Source organism: Pimephales promelas, chromosome 22 (assembly GCF_988280905.1).
Source record: "Pimephales promelas chromosome 22, fPimPro1.hap1.1, whole genome shotgun sequence".
In the NCBI taxonomy this organism is placed as follows: Eukaryota; Metazoa; Chordata; class Actinopteri; order Cypriniformes; family Leuciscidae; genus Pimephales; species Pimephales promelas.
The window spans coordinates 8,633,599-8,653,873 of record NC_142790.1 but is presented as its reverse complement, the minus strand read 5'-3'; the positions used below and the strand labels follow the sequence as shown (position 1 = coordinate 8,653,873).

The following is a 20,275-nucleotide window of genomic DNA, read 5'->3' as shown; positions in this document are numbered from 1 at the left end:
CTTGTCAAATGTGTTAAATTTCGTGCAGATCTGGGCATTTACAGCCAAGTTACTACAACTTCCTGTTTCATGGCGAATCTTCGACGCCACGGACACGCCCATCGACGAAAACGCACAGATAGCACAACTTTACATCGTCAATGCCTTTAGAAGGCACATCAGAAATGTGATGTCGATCCGACTAAAGCCCTAGGAGGAGTTCGTTAAAGTACGGAGTGAGTAAATCATCCAAAAATGGCGGTAAAATTAGAAATGGCTGACTTCCTGTTGAGTTTAGGGCATCGCTCCAAGAGACTTTTCTGTGCGTCTGGACATGGTAGATGTACCACAGAAATTTCGTACATGTCGGTCAAACATGCGACGGGGGCTGCTTCGTTAAATGTCACTTCTTCTTGCCACTAGGTGGCGCTATGAATATGGGTGAATGTCGGCATGTAGATTTGATCAGGGCGGGACTCTTGTCAAATGTGTAAAATTTCGTGCAGATCTGGGCATTTACAGCCAAGTTACTACAACTTCCTGTTTCATGGCGAATCTTCAACGCCACGGACACGCCCATCGACGAAAACGCGCAGATAGCACAACTTTACATCGTCAATGCCTTTAGAAGGTACAACAGAAATTTGAAGTTGATCCGACTAAATCCCTAGGAGGAGTTCGTTAAAGTACGGAGTGTGTAAATCGTCCCAAATCGGTCGCCGAATTCAAAATGGCGGACTTCCTGTCGAGTTTAGGGTATGGGTTCTTGAGGCTTTTTTGTGCGTCTGGTCATGGTAGATGTACCACAGAAATTTCGTACATGTCGGTCAAACAAGCGGCGGGGGCTGCTTCGTTAAAGGTCACTTCCTGTTGCCAGCAGGTGGCGCTATGACTGTGGGTGAATGTCGGCATGTAGATTTGTTCAGGGCGGGACTCTTGTCAAATGTGTAAAATTTCGTGCAGATCTGGGCATTTACAGCCAAGTTACTACAACTTCCTGTTTCATGGCGAATCTTCGACGCCACGGACACGCCCATCGACGAAAACGCGCAGATAGCACAACTTTACATCGTCAATGCCTTTAGAAGGCACAGCAGAAATTTTAAGTCGATCTGACTAAATCCCTAGGAGGAGTTCGTTAAAGTACGGAGTCTGTAAATCGTCCAAAAATGGCTGCAAAATTCAAAATGGCGGACCTCTTGTCGAGTTTAGGGTATGGGTTCTTGAGGCTTTTTTGTGCGTCTTGACATGATACACGTCCCCACCAAATTTCGTGCATGTAGGTTGAACGTGGACGAGGGGCTAATTTTTTCCAATTTTCTAGGTGGCGCTAGCGTGCCATTTTGCCCCGCCCATCTGCGAAACCCACAAAATACGAAATTTTTCACCAGTCCTGACATGCGTGCCAAATTTGGTGAGTTTTTGAGCATGTTGCGGCCCCGAAAATGGCACTTACTTTGCAGAAAAAAGAAAAAAAAAAAAATAACCCTAACAGTTTCAATAGGGTCCTCGCACTGTTAGTGCTCGGGCCCTAAAAATAAATAATTAAAGCTGCAAGCAGCGATGGGCGGGCCCTCGCACCTGTAGCGCGTTGGGGTGTGAGGCGGCCGCGTTGCATATTCTGCGGCTCAGCCGGTGCAGCTGTGAAATTTTTCGCTGCTTTGTTAAAGGTCACTTCCTGTTGCCACTAGGTGGCGCTATGACTGTGGGTGAATGTCGGCATTTAGATTTGTTCAGGGCAGGACTCTTGTCAAATGTGTAAAATTTCGTGCAGATCTGGGCATTTACAGCCAAGTTACTACAACTTCCTGTTTCATGGCGAATCATCGACGCCACGGACACGCCCATCGACGAAAACGCGCAGATAGCACAACTTTACATCGTCAATGCCTTTAAAAGGCACAGCAGAAATTTGAAGTGGATCCGACTAAATCCCTAGGAGGAGTTAGTTAAAGTACGTAATGAGTAAATCATCCAAAAATGGCGGTAAAATTAGAAATGGCCGACTTCCTGTCGAGTTTAGGGCATTGCTTCAAGAGGCTTTTCTGTGCGTCTGGACATGGTAGATGTACCACAGAAATTTTGTGCCTGTCGGTCAAACATGCGGCAGGGGCTGCTTCGTTAAAGTTCACTTCCTGTTGCCAGCAGGTGGCGCTATGACTGTGGTTGAAAGTCGGCATGTAGATTTGTTCAGGGCGGGACTCTTGTCAAATGTGTAAAATTTCGTGCAGATCTGGGCATTTACAGCCAAGTTACTACAACTTCCTGTTTCATGGCGAATCATCGACGCCACGGACCCGCCCATCGACGAAAACGCGCAGAGAGCACAACATTACATTGTCAATGCCTTTAGAAGGCACAGCAGAAATTTGAAGTCGATCCGACTAATTCCCTAGGAGGAGTTCGTTAAAGTACGGAGTGTGTAAATCGTCCCAATTTGGTCGCCGAATTCAAAATGGCGGACTTCCTGTCGAGTTTAGGGTAAGGGTTCTTGAGGCTTTTTTGTGCGTCTGGACATGGTAGATGTACCACAGAAATTTCGTACATGTCGGTCAAACAAGCGGCGGGGGCTGCTTCGTTAAAGGTCACTTCCTGTTGCCAGCAGGTGGCGCTATGACTGTGGGTGAATGTCGGCATGTAGATTTGTTCAGGGCGTGACTCTTGTCAAATGTGTAAAATTTCGTGCAGATCTGGGCATTTACAGCCAAGTTACTACAACTTCCTGTTTCATGGCGAATCTTCGACGCCACGGACACGCCCATCGACGAAAACGCGCAGATAGCACAACTTTACATCGTCAATGCCTTTAGAAGGCACAGCAGAAATTTTAAGTCGATCCGACTAAATCCCTAGGAGGAGTTCGTTAAAGTACGGAGTCTGTAAATCGTCCAAAAATGGCCGCTAAATTCAAAATGGCGGACCTCCTGTCGAGTTTAGGGTATGGGTTCTTGAGGCTTTTTTGTGCGTCTTGATATGATACACGTCCCCACCAAATTTCGTGCATGTAGGTTGAACGTGGACGAGGGGCTAATTTTTTCCAATTTTCTAGGTGGCGCTAGCGTGCCATTTTGCCCCGCCCATCCGCGAAACCCACAAAATACGAAATTTTTCACCAGTCCTGACATGCGTGCCAAATTTGGTGAGTTTTTGAGCATGTTGCGGCCCCGAAAATGGCACTTACTTTGCAGAAAAAAAAAAAAAAAAAAAAAAAAAATTAAAGCTGCAAGCAGCGATGGGCGGGCCCTCGCACCTGTAGCACGTCGGGGTGTGAGGCAGCCGCATTGCATATTCTGCAGCTCAGCCAGTGCCGCTGTGCATTTGCTCTGCTTCGTTAAAGGTCACTTCCTGTTGCCAGCAGGTGGCGCTATGACTGTGGGTGAATGTCTGCATGTAGATTTGTTCAGGGCAGGACTCTTGTCAAATGTGTAAAATTTCATGCAGATCTGGGCATTTACAGCCAAGTTACTACAACTTCCTGTTTAATGGCGAATCATTGACGCCACGGACACACCCGTCGACGAAAACGCGCAGATAGCACAACTTTACATCGTCAATGCCTTTAGAAGGCACAGCAGAAATGTGAAGTCGATCCGACTAAGTCCCTAGGAGGAGTTAGTTAAAGTACGTAATGAGTAAATCATCCAAAAATGTCGGTAAAATTAGAAATGGCCGATTTTCTGTTGAGTTTAGGGCATCGTTTCAAGAGACTTTTCTGTGCGTCTGGATATGTTAGTTGTACCACAAAAATTTCGTACATGTCGGTCAAACATGCGGCGGGGGCTGCTTCGTTAAAGGTCACTTCCTGTTGCCACTAGGTGGCGCTATGACTGTGGGTGAATGTCGGCATGTAGATTTGTTCAGGACGGGACTCTTGTCAAATATGTAAAATTTTGTGCAGATCTGGGCATTTACAGCCAAGTTACAACAACTTCCTGTTTCATGGCGAATCATCGACGCCACGGACACGCCCATGGACGAAAACGCACAGATAGCACAACTTTACATCGTCAATGCCTTTAGAAGGCACAGCAGAAATGTGAAGTCGATCCGACTAAGTCCCTAGGAGGAGTTAGTTAAAGTACGTAATGAGTAAATCATCCAAAAATGGCGGTAAAATTAGAAATGGCCGATTTCCTGTTGAGTTTAGGGCATCGCTCCAAGAGACTTTTCTGTGCGTCTGGATATGTTAGTTGTACCACAAAAATTTCGTACATGTCGGTCAAACATGCGGCGGGGGCTGCTTCGTTAAAGGTCACTTCCTGTTGCCACTAGGTGGCGCTATGACTGTGGGTGAATGTCGGCATGTAGATTTGTTCAGGACGGGACTCTTGTCAAATGTGTAAAATTTAGTGAAGATCTGGGCATTTACAGCCAAGTTACTACAACTTCCTGTTTCATTGCGAATCATCGACGCCACGGACACGCCCATCGACGAAAACGCGCAGATAGCACAACTTTACATCGTCAATGCCTTTAGAAGGTACAGCAGAAATTTTAAGTTGATCCGACTAAATCCCTAGGAGGAGTTCGTTAAAGTACGGAGTGTGTAAATCGTCCCAAATCGGTCGCCAAATTCAAAATGGCGGACTTCCTGTCGAGTTTAGGGTATGGGTTCTTGAGGCTTTTTTGTGCGTCTGGTCATGGTAGATGTACCACAGAAATTTCGTACATTTCGGTCAAACAAGTGGCGGGGGCTGCTTCGTTAAAGGTCACTTCCTGTTGCCAGCAGGTGGCGCTATGACTGTGGGTGAATGTCGGCATGTAGATTTGTTCAGGGCGGGACTCTTGTCAAATGTGTAAAATTTTGTGCAGATCTGGGCATTTGCAGCCAAGTTACTACAACTTCCTGTTTCATGGCGAATCTTCGACGTCACGGACACGCCCATCGACGAAAACGCGCAGATAGCACAACTTTACATCGTCAATGCCTTTAGAATTTTACATCATCAATGCCTTTAGAAGGCACAGCAGAAATTTGAAGTCGATCCGACTAAATCCCTAGGAGGAGTTAGTTAAAGTACGTAATGAGTAAATCATCCAAAAATGGCGGTAAAATTAGAAATGGCTAACTTCCTGTTGAGTTTAGGGCATCGCTCCAAGAGACTTTTCTGTGCGTCTGGACATGGTAGATGTACCACAGAAATTTCGTACATGTCGGTCAAACATGCGACGGGGGCTGCTTCGTTAAAAGTCACTTCCTCTTGCCACTAGGTGGCGCTATGAATGTGGGTGAATGTCGGCATGTAGATTTGTTCAGGGCGGGACTCTTGTCAAATGTGTAAAATTTCGTGTAGATCTGGGCATTTCCAGCCAAGTTACTACAACTTCCTGTTTCATTGCGAATCATCGACGCCACGGACACGCCCATCGACGAAAACGCGCAGATAGCACAACTTTACATCGTCAATGCCTTTAGAAGGTACAGCAGAAATTTTAAGTTGATCCGACTAAATCCCTAGGAGGAGTTCGTTAAAGTACGGAGTGTGTAAATCGTCCCAAATCGGTCGCCAAATTCAAAATGGCGGACTTCCTGTCGAGTTTAGGGTATGGGTTCTTGAGGCTTTTTTGTGCGTCTGGTCATGGTAGAAGTACCACAGAAATTTCGTACATGTCGGTCAAACAAGCGGCGGGGGCTGCTTCGTTAAAGGACACTTCCTGTTGACAGCAGGTGGCGCTATGACTGTGGGTGAATGTCGGCATGTAGATTTGTTCAGGGCGGGACTCTTGTCAAATGTGTAAAATTTCGTGCAGATCTGGGCATTTACAGCCAAGTTACTACAACTTCCTGTTTCATGGCGAATCTTCGACGCCACGGACACGCCCATCGACGAAAACGCGCAGATAGCACAACTTTACATCGTCAATGCCTTTAGAAGGCACAGCAGAAATTTGAAGTCGATCCGACTAAATCCCTAGGAGGAGTTCGTTAAAGTACGGAGTCTGTAAATCGTCCAAAAATGGCCGCCAAATTCAAAATGGCGGACCTCCTGTCGAGTTTAGGGTATGGGTTCTTGAGGCTTTTTTGTGCGTCTTGATATGATACACGTCCCCACCAAATTTCGTGCATGTAGGTTGAACGTGGACGAGGGGCTAATTTTTTCCAATTTTCTAGGTGGCGCTAGCGAGCCATTTTGCCCCGCCCATCCGCGAAACCCACAAAATACGAAATTTTTCACCAGTCCTGACATGCGTGCCAAATTTGGTGAGTTTTTGAGCATGTTGCGGCCCCGAAAATGGCACTTACTTTGCAGAAAAAAAAATAAATAAAAAAAATTAAAGCTGCAAGCAGCGATGGGCGGGCCCTCGCACCTGTTGCACGTCGGGGTCTGAGGCGGCCACGTTGCATTTTCTGCAGCTCAGCCGGTGTGGATGTGCATTTGCTACGCTGCTTCGTTAAAGTTCACTTCCTGTTTCCAGCAGGTGGCGCTATGACTGTGGGTGAATGTCGGCATGTAGATTTGTTCAGGGCGGGACTCTTGTCAAAGGTGTAAAATTTCATGCATATCTGGGCTTTTACAGCCAAGTTACTACAACTTCCTGTTTCATGGCGAATCATCGACGCCACGGACACGCCCATCGACGAAAACGCGCAGATAGCACAACTTTACATCGTCAATGCCTTTAGAAGGTACAGCAGAAATTTGAAGTTGATCCGACTAAATCCCTAGGAGGAGTTCGTTAAAGTACGGAGTGTGTAAATCGTCCCAAATCGGTCGCCAAATTCAAAATGGCGGACTTCCTGTCGAGTTTAGGGTATGGGTTCTTGAGGCTTTTTTGTGCGTCTGGTCATGGTAGATGTACCACAGAAATTTCGTACATTTCGGTCAAACAAGTGGCGGGGGCTGCTTCGTTAAAGGTCACTTCCTGTTGCCAGCAGGTGGCGCTATGACTGTGGGTGAATGTCGGCATGTAGATTTGTTCAGGGCGGGACTCTTGTCAAATGTGTAAAATTTTGTGCAGATCTGGGCATTTGCAGCCAAGTTACTACAACTTCCTGTTTCATGGCGAATCTTCGACGTCACGGACACGCCCATCGACGAAAACGCGCAGATAGCACAACTTTACATCGTCAATGCCTTTAGAAGGCACAGCAGAAATTTTAAGTCGATCCGACAAAATCCCTAGGAGGAGTTCGTTAAAGTACGGAGTCTGTAAATCGTCCAAAAATGGCCGCCAAATTCAAAATGGCGGACCTCCTGTCGAGTTTAGGGTATGGGTTCTTGAGGCTTTTTTGTGCGTCTTGATATGATACACGTCCCCACCAAATTTCGTGCATGTAGGTTGAACGTGGACGAGGGGCTAATTTTTTCCAATTTTCTAGGTGGCGCTAGCGTGCCATTTTGCCCCGCCCATCCGCGAAACCCACAAAATACGAAATTTTTCACCAGTCCTGACATGCATGCCAAATTTGGTGAGTTTTTGAGCATGTTGCGGCCCCGAAAATGGCACTTGCTTTGCAGAAAAAAGAAAAAAAATAATCCTAACAGTTTCAATAGGGTCCTCGCACTGTTAGTGCTCGGGCCCTAATTAAAGCTGCAAGCAGCGATGGGCGGGCCCTCGCACCTGTAGCGCGTTGGGGTGTGAGGCGGCCACGTTGCATATTCTGCGGCTCAGCCGGTGCGGCTGTGAATTTGGTTCGCTGCTTCGTTTAAGGTCACTTCCTGTTGCCAGCAGATGGCGCTATGACCTAGGGTGAATATCGGCACGGAGATTTGTTCAGGGCGGGACTCTTGTCAAATGTGTAAAATTTGGTGCAGATCTGGTCATTTACAACCAAGTTACTACAACTTTCTCTTTCATGGCGAATCATCGACGCCACGGACACGCCCATCGACGAAAACGTGCAGATAGCACAACTTTACATTGTCAATGCCTTTAGAAGGCACAGCAGAAATTTGAAGTCGATACGACAAAATCCCTATGAGGAGTTCGTTAAAGTAGGTAATGAGTAAATCATCCAAAAATGGCGGTAAAATTAGAAATGGCCGACTTCCTGTTGAGTTTAAGGCATCGCTCCAAGAGACTTTTCTGTGCATCTGGACATGGTAGATGTACCACAGAAATTTCGTACATGTCGGTCAACCATGCGGCGGGGGCTGCTTCATTAAATGTCACTTCCTGTTGCCAACAGGTGGCGCTATTACTGTGGGTGAATGTCGGCATGTAGATTTGTTCAGGGCGGGACTCTTGTAAAATGTGTTAAATTTCATGCAGATCTGGGCATTTACAGCCAAGTTACTACAACTTCCTGTTTCACGGCGAATCATCGACGCCACGGACACACCCATCGACGAAAACGCGCAGATAGCACAACTTTACATCGTCAATGCCTTTAGAAGGTACAGCAGAAATTTGAAGTTGATCCGACTAAATCCCTAGGAGGAGTTCGTTAAAGTACGGAGTGTGTAAATCGTAACAATTTGGTCGCCGAATTCAAAATGGCGGACTTCCTGTCGAGTTTAGGGTATGGGTTTTTGAGGCTTTTTTGTGCGGCTGGTCATGGTAGATGTACCACAGAAATTTCGTACATGTCGGTCAAACAAGCGGCGGGGGCTGCTTCGTTAAACGTCACTTCCTATTGCCAGCAGGTGGCGCTATGACTATGGGTGAATGTCGGCATGTAGATTTGTTCAGGGCGGGACTCTTGTCAAATGTGTTTAATTTCGTGCAGATCTGGGCATTTACAGCCAAGTTACTACAACTTCCTGTTTCACGGCGAATCATCGACGCCACGGACACACCCATCGACGAAAACGCGCAGATAGCACAACTTTACATCGTCAATGCCTTTAGAAGGTACAGCAGAAATTTGAAGTTGATCCGACTAAATCCCTAGGAGGAGTTCGTTAAAGTACGGAGTGTGTAAATCGTCCCAATTTGGTCGCCGAATTCAAAATGGCGGACTTCCTGTCGAGTTTAGGGTATGGGTTTTTGAGGCTTTTTTGTGCGTCTTGAAATTATACACGTCCCCACCAAATTTCGTGCATGTAGGTTGAACGTGGACGAGGGGCTAATTTTTTCCAATTTTCTAGGTGGCGCTAGCGAGCCATTTTGCCCCGCCCATCCGCGAAACCCACAAAATACGAAATTTTTTACCAGTCCTGACATGAGTGCCAAATTTGGTGAGTTTTTGAGCATGTTGCGGCCCCGAAAATGGCGCTTACTTTGCAGAAAAAAAAAAGAAAAAAAAAAAAATTAAAGCTGCAAGCAGCGATGGGCGGGCCCTCGCACCTGTAGCGTGTTGGGGTGTGAGGCGGCCGCGTTGCATATTCTGCAGCTCAGCCAGTGCGGCTGTGCATTTGCTACGCTGCTTCGCTAAAGGTCACTTCCTGTTGCCAGCAGATAGCGCTATGACTGTGGGTGAATGTTCGGCATGTAGATTTCTTCAGGACAGGACTCTTGTCAAAGGTATAAAATTTCATGCATATCTGGCCATTTACAGCCAAGTTACTACAACTTCCTGTTTCATGGCGAATCATCGACGCCACGGACACGCCCATTGACGAAAACGTGCAGATAGCACAACTTTACATCGTCAATGCCTTTAGAAGGCACAGCAGAAATGTGAAGTCGATCCGACTAAAGCCCTAGGAGGAGTTAGTTAAAGTACGTAATGAGTAAATCATCCAAAAATGGCGGTAAAATTCGAAATGGCCGACTTTCTGTTGAGTTTAGGGCAATGCTCCAAGAGACTTTTCTGTGTGTCTGGACATGGTAGATGTACCACAGAAATTTCGTTCATGTCGGTCAAACATGCGACGGGGGCTGCTTCGTTAAAGGTCACTTCCTGTTGCCAGCAGGTGGCGCTATTACTGTGGGTGAATGTCAGCATGTAGATTTGTTCAGGGCGGGACTCTTGTCAAATGTGTAAAATTTCGTGCAGATCTGGGCATTTACAGCCAAGCTACTACAACTTCCTGTTTCATGGCGAATCTTCGACGCCACGGACACGCCCATCGACGAAAACGCGCAGATAGCACAACTTTACATCGTCAATGCCTTTTGAAGGCACAGCAGAAATTTGAAGTCGATACGACTAAATCCCTAGGAGGAGTTCGTTAAAGTACTGAGTGTGTAAATCGTCCCAAAATGGGCGCCAAATTCAAAATGGCCGACTTCCTGTTGAGTTTAGGGTATGGGTTATTGAGGCTTTTTTGTGCGTCTTGATATGATACACGTCCCCACCAAATTTCGTGTTTGTAGGTTGAACGTGGACGAGGGGCTAATTTTTTCCAATTTTCTAGGTGGCGCTAGGGAGCCATTTTGCCACGCCCATCCGCGAAACCAACAAAATATGAAATTTTTCACCAGTCCTGACATGCGTGCCAAATTTGGTGAGTTTTTGAGCATGTTGAGGCCCCGAAAATGGCGCTTACTTTGCAGAAAAAAGAAAAAAGAAAAAAGAAAAAAAAATTAAAGCTGCAAGCAGCGATGGGCGGGCCCTCGCACCTGTAGCGCGTCGGGTTGTGAGGCGGCCGCGTTGCATAATCTGGAGCTCAGCCGGTGCGGCTGTGAATTTGCTACGCTTCATTAAAGGTCACTTCCTGTTGCCAGCAGGTGGCACTATGACTGTTGGTGAATGTCGGCATGTAGATTTGTTCAGGACGGGACTCTTGTCAAATGTGTAAAATGTCTTGCAGATCTGGGCATTTACAGCCAAGTTAATAAAACTTCCTGTTTCATGGCGAATCATCGACGCCACGGATACGCCCATCGGCGAAAATGCGCAGATAGCACAACTTTACATCGTCAATCCCTTTAGAAGTCACAGGAGAAATGTGAAGTCGATCTGACTAAAGCCCTAGGAGGAGTTCGTTAAAGTACGTAATGAGTAAATCATCCAAAAATGGCGGTAAAATTAGAAATGGCCCACTTCCTGTTGAGTTTAGGGCATCACTCCAAGAGACTTTTCTGTGCGTCTAGACATGGTAGATGTACCACAGAAATTTCGTACATGTCGGTCAAACATGCGACGGGGGCTGCTTCGTTAAAGGTCACTTGCTGTTGCCATTAGGTGGCGCTATGACTGTGGGTGAATGTCGGCATGTAGATTTGTTCAGGGCTGGACTCTTGTGAAATGTGTAAAATTTCATGCAGATCTGGGCATTTACAGCCAAGTTACTACAACTTCCTGTTTCAAGGCGAATCATCGACGCCATGGACACGCCCATCGACGAAAACGCGCAGATAGCACAACTTTACATCTTCAATGCCTTTAGAAGGCACAGCAGAAATTTGAAGTCGATCCAACTAAATCCCTAGGAGGAGTTAGTTAAAGTACGTAATGATTAAATCATCCAAAAATGGCGGTAAAATACGAAATGGCCGACTTCCTGTCGAGTTTAGGGCATTGCTCCAAGAGGCTTTTCTGTGCGTCTGGACATGGTAGATGTACCACAGAAATTTCGTACATGTCGGTCAAACATGCGACGGGGGCTGCTTCGTTAAACGTCACTTCCTGTTGTCACTAGGTGGCGCTATGACTGTGGGTGAATGTCGGCATGTAGTTTTGTTCAAGGCGGGATTCTTGTCAAATGTGTAAAATTTCATGCATATCTGGGCAATTACAGCCAAGTTACTACAACTTCCTGTTTCATGGCGAATCATCGATGCCACGGACACGCCCATCGACGAAAACACGCAGATAGGACAACTTTACATCGTCAATACCTTTAGAAGGTACAGCAGAAATTTGAAGTTGATCCGACTAAATCCCTAGGAGGAGTTCGTTAAAGTACGGAGTGTGTAAATCGTCCCAAATCGGTCGCCAAATTCAAAATGGCGGACTTCCTGTCGAGTTTAGGGTATGGTTCTTGAAGCTTTTTTGTGCGTCTGGTCACGGTAGATGTACCACAGAAATTTCGTACATGTCAGTTAAACAAGCGGCGGGGACTGCTTCGTTAAAGGTAACTTCCTGTTGCCAGCAGGTGGCGCTATGACTGTGGGTGAATGTCGGCATGTAGATTTGTTCAGGGCGGGACTCTTGTCAAAGGTGTCAAATTTCGTGCAGATCTGGGCATTTACAGCCAAGTTATTACAACTTCCTGTTTCATGGCGAATCTTCGACGCCACGGACACGCCCATCGACGAAAACGCGCAGATAGCACAACTTTACATCGTCAATGCCTTTAGAAGGCACAGCAGAAATTTGAAGTCGATCCGACTAAATCCCTAGGAGGAGTTTGTTAAAGTACGGAGTGTGTAAATCGTCCATAAATGGCCGCCAAATTCAAAATTGCGCACTTCCTGTCGAGTTTAGGGTATGGGTTCTTGAGGCTTTGTTGTGCGTCTTGATATGATACACGTCCCCACCAAATTTCGTGCATGTAGGTTGAACGTGGACGAGGGGCTAATTTTTTCCAATTTTCTAGGTGGCGCTAGCGTGCCATTTTGCCACGCCCATCCGCGAAACCCACAAAATACGAAATTTTTCACCAGTCCTGACATGCGTGCCAAATTTGGTGAGTTTTTGAGCATGTTGCGGCCCCGAAAATGGCGCTTACTTTGCAGAAAAAAGAAAAAAGAAAAAAGAAAAAAGAAAAAAAAAATAATCCTAACAGTTTCAATAGGGTCCTCGCACTGTTAGTGCTCGGGCCCTAAAAAATAACCCTAACAGTTTCACGAGTTCACATGTACATGAAATCAAATATAATTTTAATGCGTATTTGGCTTGCTGTTCGGGGGAGGGCTCCGAGCCCGGAATTTTTGCCCGAACCCAGAGTTCTCCCCCTATGCTGGGGTAGACCCAGCCCAGAGTGAGGTGATGGGGTGGTGGAGGGATGCTGAGAGACTTGTCGTGAGACATGAGGTGAGAGAAGCTTTATTTATACCGGCTTCCTTTGAGTTGATTGGTTGATTGCCTGAACATGCTCCTCCCGAACTTTGTTTACATAAAACTTCATTTCACGAGTTCACATGTACATGAAATCAAATATAATTTTAATGCGTATTTGGCTTGCTGTTCGGGGGAGGGCTCCGAGCCCGGAATTTTTGCCCGAACCCAGAGTTCTCCCCAAAAAGCAAGGTATGGGACAGCGAGCGTAAAAATATTCCCCCCAAAAAGTGAAGGGCATGAGAAGGTAATTACCAAAGAACGAGCTTGACCGTTCGACCATTGAGGGCTCTCGCGACGTCCGACGGGAACTTGGATGCTCACAGCATCGGACGGATAAGCCCCGCCAGCAGTTGAACTGACAGCTCGATGACGCCAGATTTAGACGAGCGGGATATTGGAACGAGTTAAGCCGTTCAACCGGGAGGGCTCTCGCGGCATCCGACGGGAACTTAAGTGCACACAGCGTCGGAAGGGTAAGCCTCGCCAGTTGAACGGGGGCGCCCGCTGTACTCGGTCGGGAGGGCTCGACCGGCGCTTCGAAGGGTGCTGGGGCACGGGAATAGACCTCTCGCGGCCCAACGAACGGGGAGCCCTTGCGGCGACACGAGCGCGGCCGTCCAACGATGATGAAAGTAGGCAGGCTCTCACTGCGATTCGGACGGGAGGGCTCGACCAGCGGCTCGGAAGGGGGACGAGCCCGGCCCACGAGCGGGGAGCCGTCACTTCGTACGAACGGGGGAGCCTGCAATTTTAAAATGTTACGCCGTAATTTGGATATGCTTACGACGCGGGCGTGGAATACGGTGATGGTGTCGATGAACGGAGCGCAACAGGTGATGGAAATTAATTAATTAATTAATTAGTAAGGGTTTGGTGAGCGTTTCGGATGTGGAAGCGGCTGGATCTAATGTAAGTATTGAAAGCTTCAGATGACCAACGACCGAGGGTTTGGATTTGTTGTTGGGAAAGACCTTTTTGTGCGGCTGTGGTTGCTGCGCCGATGCGAAAAGAATGGCTTGAAAATTGGTTTGCGGAGATGCCGGATTTGATGAGGACTGCTTTGAGATGTTTTTGGAACCAGAATCTCGTGGCTGGATGATTGGAGTCGTCTGTGAAGAGTGGATCGAGAGGGGATTTTAGCGTGGAACGTTTATACTGAAGGTAATTTAGCAGGGAATGGAACGGTTGAATGGGAGTCGGCAGATTGAAAATATATACAAAATGACCTTTTTTAGCTCGATCTGTTTTGCTTTGTTTGATGAAGAAAGATATAGTTTCGTTATCCACGATCTGCAAATCTGAGATGGTAGGGTGAATGTTTGGATTGAAATTGGAAGTGATTGTCAATTCTGAGCAACGGAGAAAGCCGAAGAAAGCCAAAATAAACATAGCTTCTAGTGTGCGCGCTGTGTTGGTGGAGTGGTATCCTAGACGGAGTGATGTAATGCATTTGGCGAGTATATCAATTGTAATGGGTTGTCTGGTATCCGGGCGAGTGGGGTGAGTTCTTTGAATTCCTTTAATGAGAAGGGACGTTTGGGAGTTATTGATAGCGGGGGCGGGCTTACCATAAGTTAGTTTGTGAAAGAATTGAATGCCGCTTAAATAGCTTTTTATGGATCCGGCTTGGAGACCTTTAACTTGGTTGAGGTGAGATATGAAAGAAGTAACGGTTAGAAGAGAAAAATCAGGAAACGGTAAGTTATGCGAGAGGTGAAATAATTTGAAAGATTTCCACGCGGTGTAGTATGATTGGAGAGTTCTGGGAGAAACTGCTTGCAGGATAGAATCGATGGACGTGACCAGAAGGGATTTCAATGGATGGTTTATGGGAAGATTAGTTGAGAATAAGGAGGTACTGGGGTTGGAACGGGGTCCGCTTCTGGTGCCAGCATCCTGAATCTCTGAAAATAGAAACGGGAGAGAGAGTCAGCGATTTGGTTGAGAACACCTGGGACGTGTTTTGCATTAATGATGAACTGATCGCAGGCGGAGATCCAGATGAGGCGTCTGAGGAGTGGCATTATTGCAGGTGAGCGAGAACGACCTTTATTGATGCATTGAACGGTTGCTTCATTGTCGCAATGAATTTGAATGCTTTTAGATGACCATTCTTTCCCCCATAGGGAAGCTGCGACGACAATCGGGTAGAGCTCAAAAAGGGCCGAGGAGGCTGAGGACTCGGGAGTGTCTAGCAGCTGGGGGGGCCATGGAGATGCAAACCAGCGACCCTGGTAATAACCTCCGAAACCGACTGAGGGAGCTGCGTCTGTAAACAACTTGATGTCGAGGGGGAGAGAGATAAAATCGTCGTAAAAAAAAGTTAGACCGTTCCACTGATTAAGGAAAGTGATCCATAATTTTAGCTCCTTTTTGCACTCGCAAGAAAGGTTGACTTGGTCTTCCAGCGCGTGGACTGATGACGAGAGTGCGAGGAGATGCGTGATAAACGGGCGGCCTTGCGGGATGATACGCATTGCATAGTTTAAGTGACCAAGCAGCGAGAGGAGTTCGCGTTTAGAACATTTTGAGCGGTCCGTAAAATTGGCGGCGATTAAAATGATTCGATCTATTTTTTCCTTTGGCAGTGAAGCCTGGAAATTAACGGAATCCAGATTGATGCCCAGAAATTCTATGGATGTGGTTGGCCCTGTTGTTTTTTCCTGAGCTAACGGAATCCCTAGCTCGGCGAAGACTTTTTGCACCCTGACGAGGTGAGCCGCGGGGATGGCGTCGTGAGGTGAAATGATTAAGAAATCATCGAGCAGATGGAGGAGGTGAGGAATTGCGTAATTATTGGAAAGGATCCAACATATGGCTTCTGATAGGGTGTCAAAGATTTTGGGGCTGCTTTTGCAACCGAAAGTTAGGCGTACCGAAAAATAAAATTTTCCCCGCCAGTTCACGCCGAATAAATGCCACGAATCTGGATGGATAGGCATTACTTTGAAAGCAGAAGTGATATCTACTTTCGCCATCCACGCGCCGCGACCTGCTATTTTGATCATGGTTATAGCTTGATCAACGTCGTGATATTTAATTGAGAACTCTTCGAGGGGAATGAGACTGTTGATGCTTGGATATGGAGAGTTGTGAGGAGCTGAGAGGTCGATAATCAAGCGCTTTTTTCCTGAAAATTTTCTTGTAGCCACGCCTATGGGGCTAATGCGGAATTTGACGAACGGGGGGGCTTCGAACGGACCGATCATGAAACCTGATTCTATTTCTTTTTTTATTAGCTCGTCTACCACTTCGGGCTCTGCTAAGGAAGACTGAAGATTATTGCAGATGATGTTTTTGGTAGGCTGGCATTCCACGCCAGGTTTAAAACCTTGGCTGAGACCGGACAACAGGTAATTTGTAAAGTTGGCGTCTGGGTGATGGAATAATTCCTCAGCCAGGCGGGAAATATTCACTGGAGTCGAGAGATAGTTTTTCTCGCCTTTATTTACAGCTTTTTGTACAGGACATACAACACGGGCGTGGGCACCGCCACAATAATTGCAAATGTGGAGAAAACGACAGCGTTGTCTTTGGCATTTACCCTCGTTGAAATTATTGCAGACTTGTCTGTTCGACGCGACGTTTGGGGCTCTGCTCGGAAAGATGCTACCGGAAGAGAGGTCCTCTCTTGCCGGTCGCGGGACGTAGCTTGTGGGTTTGATGGGGATCTGCGCTGGGCCGGGAGGAATCGAGGGATTGATTTGCGGGCATGCTGTGGTGGCATGGTTTACGGACCTGCAAATTGCGCAAGAGATGTTTCGGCATCCGAGAAAGACGCGATTATGGAGATCAGAGTCCAACGCTCCCCAGTAAGGACACTGATTCCATTGAGAAATACGGACGGCGCATTTAGCAGAAAATAATTTGTGATAAGTGTAAAAATGACTACCCCCATACGACAGCGCAAGCTCCGCTATGATGGAAAGGTAATCGTTGAGCTCGCGCCGTCTATGGGGAAAAACGGAGCATATAACTTCGGTATAGCGGTTAAAGGAAATACAGAATTCGGCCAAAGACAATGTGCGAGATGAAGCTTGCGTGTTGTTTTTTAAAGTGACGGATATATCGCCGCAATCCACCTGGCGATTGGATTCCGGCATGGGGAACATCGAAAGTAGGGAGCCCAAGTCTACATCCGCACCTGCGAGGATTTGAGCTCTGATGCTGTTCGTCACTGGCGGAGGTTCTGCGGCGACGGCGTTTGGAGGGGCTGGTTGAGGAGTGGCTGAAAAGAGAGAGAAGGAAGATCGAGCGTGTAGAGGATTAGAAGTGGGGAGGACCGGAGCTGAGGTCGATTGCGGAGGCATCCTCACGCCAGAGTCAGCCCCTGCTCCGGGTGGAGGGGGGAAGAATTGAGGGTAGTAGTGAGGAAGAGGAAGAAAATGCGTCGGCGTCTGACCGGCTAACGGAGGCATCCTCGCGCTAGGGTCAGGGTGCGCACCTGGGGCTTGAAAGTAAGGAAAATTGAAAGAAGTAACAACGGGAGGGAGAGGAAGCGTTTGAGGAGCTGATGTAATGTTGGTGTTACAGAGATCCGGCGCGTTCGGTGCCACGGTGGGAGGGGCTGGAGGGAAAATTTGACCTGGAAGAGAAAGAACCCCTTCCGCGACTGGGTCTGGGGCGCGGCCCAGGCTGGCGGAAGGTCTGCGGCGACGTGGCGCGTGGGCGGAGCCCGGCACTGAAGGTGGATAGGCTGGAAGGCGAGCAATCCGGGTCCGGCAGGCTCTGCTCGTTCGAGCCGGTGAAATGGCATCTGGAACAGAAAGGTGAGTAGGTTGTAAAGACACGTACAAATTATATAAATCTACTTTTTTCGCTCTGCGAGAAAAGTTGACGTCTGAATTAATCAGGGCTTGTCTCAGCGCTTTAACGGTCCACTTCCCTATGGGAGGTATGTTTGGGTGTGTCAAAGAGTGCGAAGACGCAGAGGAAGATGGTGGGGTCCTCGCCGGTGGTGGTGAGGGGAGTCCTCGGCGTCTTGGCGTGCGTGGAGAGGATCGTGGAAGTTGGCGTCCCCGGTTTGAGGAGGCTGGAGATGGAACGATCCTTGGATCCGCGGGTTGTGAAGGAGTCTCATCAGTGACGAGAGAATCGTCATCGGATGGGAAAAGCTCTAGCTCGGACATGACGGCACAAGGGCGGAGTCAAATGCTGAGAGACTTGTCGTGAGACATGAGGTGAGAGAAGCTTTATTTATACCGGCTTCCTTTGAGTTGATTGGTTGATTGCCTGAACATGCTCCTCCCGAACTTTGTTTACATAAAACTTCATTTCAAGAGGGTCCTCGCACTGTTAGTGCTCGGGCCCTAATAATCCTAACAGTTTCAATAGGGTCCTCGCACTGTTAGTGCTCGGGCCCTAATAATCCCTCACAGTTTCAATAGGGTCCTCGCACTGTTAGTGCTCGGGCCCTAATTAAAGCTGCAAGCAGCGATGGGCGGGCCCTCGCACCTGTAGCGCGTCGGGGTGTGAGGCGGCCGCGTTGCATGTTTTGCAGCTCAGCCGGTGCGGTTGTGAATTTGCTACGTTGCTTCATTAAAGGTCACTTCCTGTTGCCAGCAGGTGGCGCTATGACTGTGGGTGAATGTCGGCATGTAGATTTGTTCAGGGCGAGACTCTTGTCAAATGTGTACAATTTGGTGCAGATCTGGGCATTTACAGCCAAGTTACTACAACTTCCTGTTTCATGGCGAATCATCGACTCCACGGACACGCCCATTGAGGAAAACGCGCAGATAGCACAACTTTTCATCGTCAATGCCTTTAGAAGGCACAGCAGAAATTTGAAGTCGATCGGACTAAAGCCCTAGGAGGAGATAGCTTTTTGATGTAGACCTTGAAAATGGTATAACTGCTGTGATTGTGGTAACTGTAAAGGGGGCGGCCTACGAACTCCTCAGTCTTGAAGCTGACTTCTGCTGATGAAATGGCAAAGTATGTTCAGTAAAACTTTCTTTAATTTTTTATAATTCTGACTCCGGGTCTTCATTCTTCTTATCTGGTTCTGGGTCCTTATTGTTAACCCCTTACAATGGAAAGTTCAAGATCAAGTACTTTTGGGCCAGAAATATGTTCAGTAGGTCAATTATCTGTCTGGCTGAAATAACATGATAAGAGGTCATTCTGTATATGAGCTTAATTTTCAAGAACTCTTTGGCCAAAATTATATTCAGTAGGTAAAATAAGGACTCTTATGAGTCAATGAGTACACTGTAAAAAAAAATCGTAATTTCAAAGAAAATAACTGTGATTTTTTGGCGATCATTTTAAATTGTACTCAAAACACTGTCAAATTACAAATTACAAAATAATATTATTATTTATAATATCTGTAAAATAAAAATGCAGCTGTTATTTTAGTTATTGTGACATTAATGACAAATTTCAGTCATTCACATTTTTTATATAGAAAATTAATTGTATTTTTCATACAGTATTTTTTCTGTTTTCTTAAATTGCATAAAATGTATGGAAAATTACAAATATAATTTGTAATTAAACAGTAACAAAACAATTAAATGATAAAACGGTTAAATGACTAGCCCCGTTTCCTTGGTTAAAATCTCAATTTTCTGGCAATTTAAACATTGTTTGAAACATTTGGAATATTGTAAGTTATCATCTTAACTAAATATATAACACTGGCCTTGTGATTTTGGGATATTTTAATGCAAACATCTTAGGTATTCCACCTTTAAGTTAACTGTTACTGTTATTATAAGCATACAGTAGGCTATCCAACAAAAATATTTGCAGTGAACAATGTTAGAATTACCCACCTACCCCAATGTGGACTTTGCTACTAAAAATACCTATAAACTAAGCCAAAAATCTTTGTTTTGTAAAAAAGTTTTGCTTCTGTTTTGATATCAGTTTAGGCCGGTTTAGGGCCCAAAGATTTCCGTGTGCAGCGCGCCCTCTGCCGTCTGCAAAATATCTCTTCAGTGTAACACAGCAACGCTGTTCCGTTTCCAAGCACAACCCCAAAGCAAAACAGTACTCTTCTCGCTACCGTTCATTGCAAATCTCTCAGTCGTGAACATCATTCCCACTTTATTTTCATTACAGTGCCTTCTGAGCCTTATGTTAACGCACTGTATTTAATTCTAGAGTCCTTTATTTTCACTCCTTGTCACGATAAAACTCCGCATCACCCTGCTGTAATGGTAAGTAGCTTAGCCAGCTAACATTAGCTAATCTGATGGGTAAGATAATAAATAATGTGTGTGGCTATATTTGACCAGTTTATTTGCATACGCGTTATTTCTGAGTAATAAATTGATGCAATCTAAAAACAAGCAGTTCAAGTGTGGGAAAATAATGAATACCCAGTAGTAATGCTTTAATGCCACTGAAACCAATAAATGCAATGTGAATTCAGTATAACACAATACTGATATATGTTCTTTATTATAAGCAATATCAAATGATAAGCTGTTCAGAAACCAGCGTAATTTG

The 20,275-nt window shown here is 46.4% G+C and overlaps 1 protein-coding gene across 1 annotated transcript in view; it reads left to right on the top strand.

Annotated features, from left to right (window-relative positions):
* Nucleotides 1–19,850: 19,850 nt before the first annotated feature.
* Nucleotides 19,851–20,275, top strand: part of lztfl1 (leucine zipper transcription factor-like 1) — a 77,156-nt gene continuing 76,731 nt past the window's right edge. Inside the window, exon 1 of the mRNA XM_039691535.2 lies at nt 19,851–19,983. Coding sequence (XP_039547469.1) covers nt 19,981–19,983 — 3 coding nt within the window. The 5' untranslated portion in view covers nt 19,851–19,980. The remainder of the gene's footprint in view (nt 19,984–20,275) is intronic.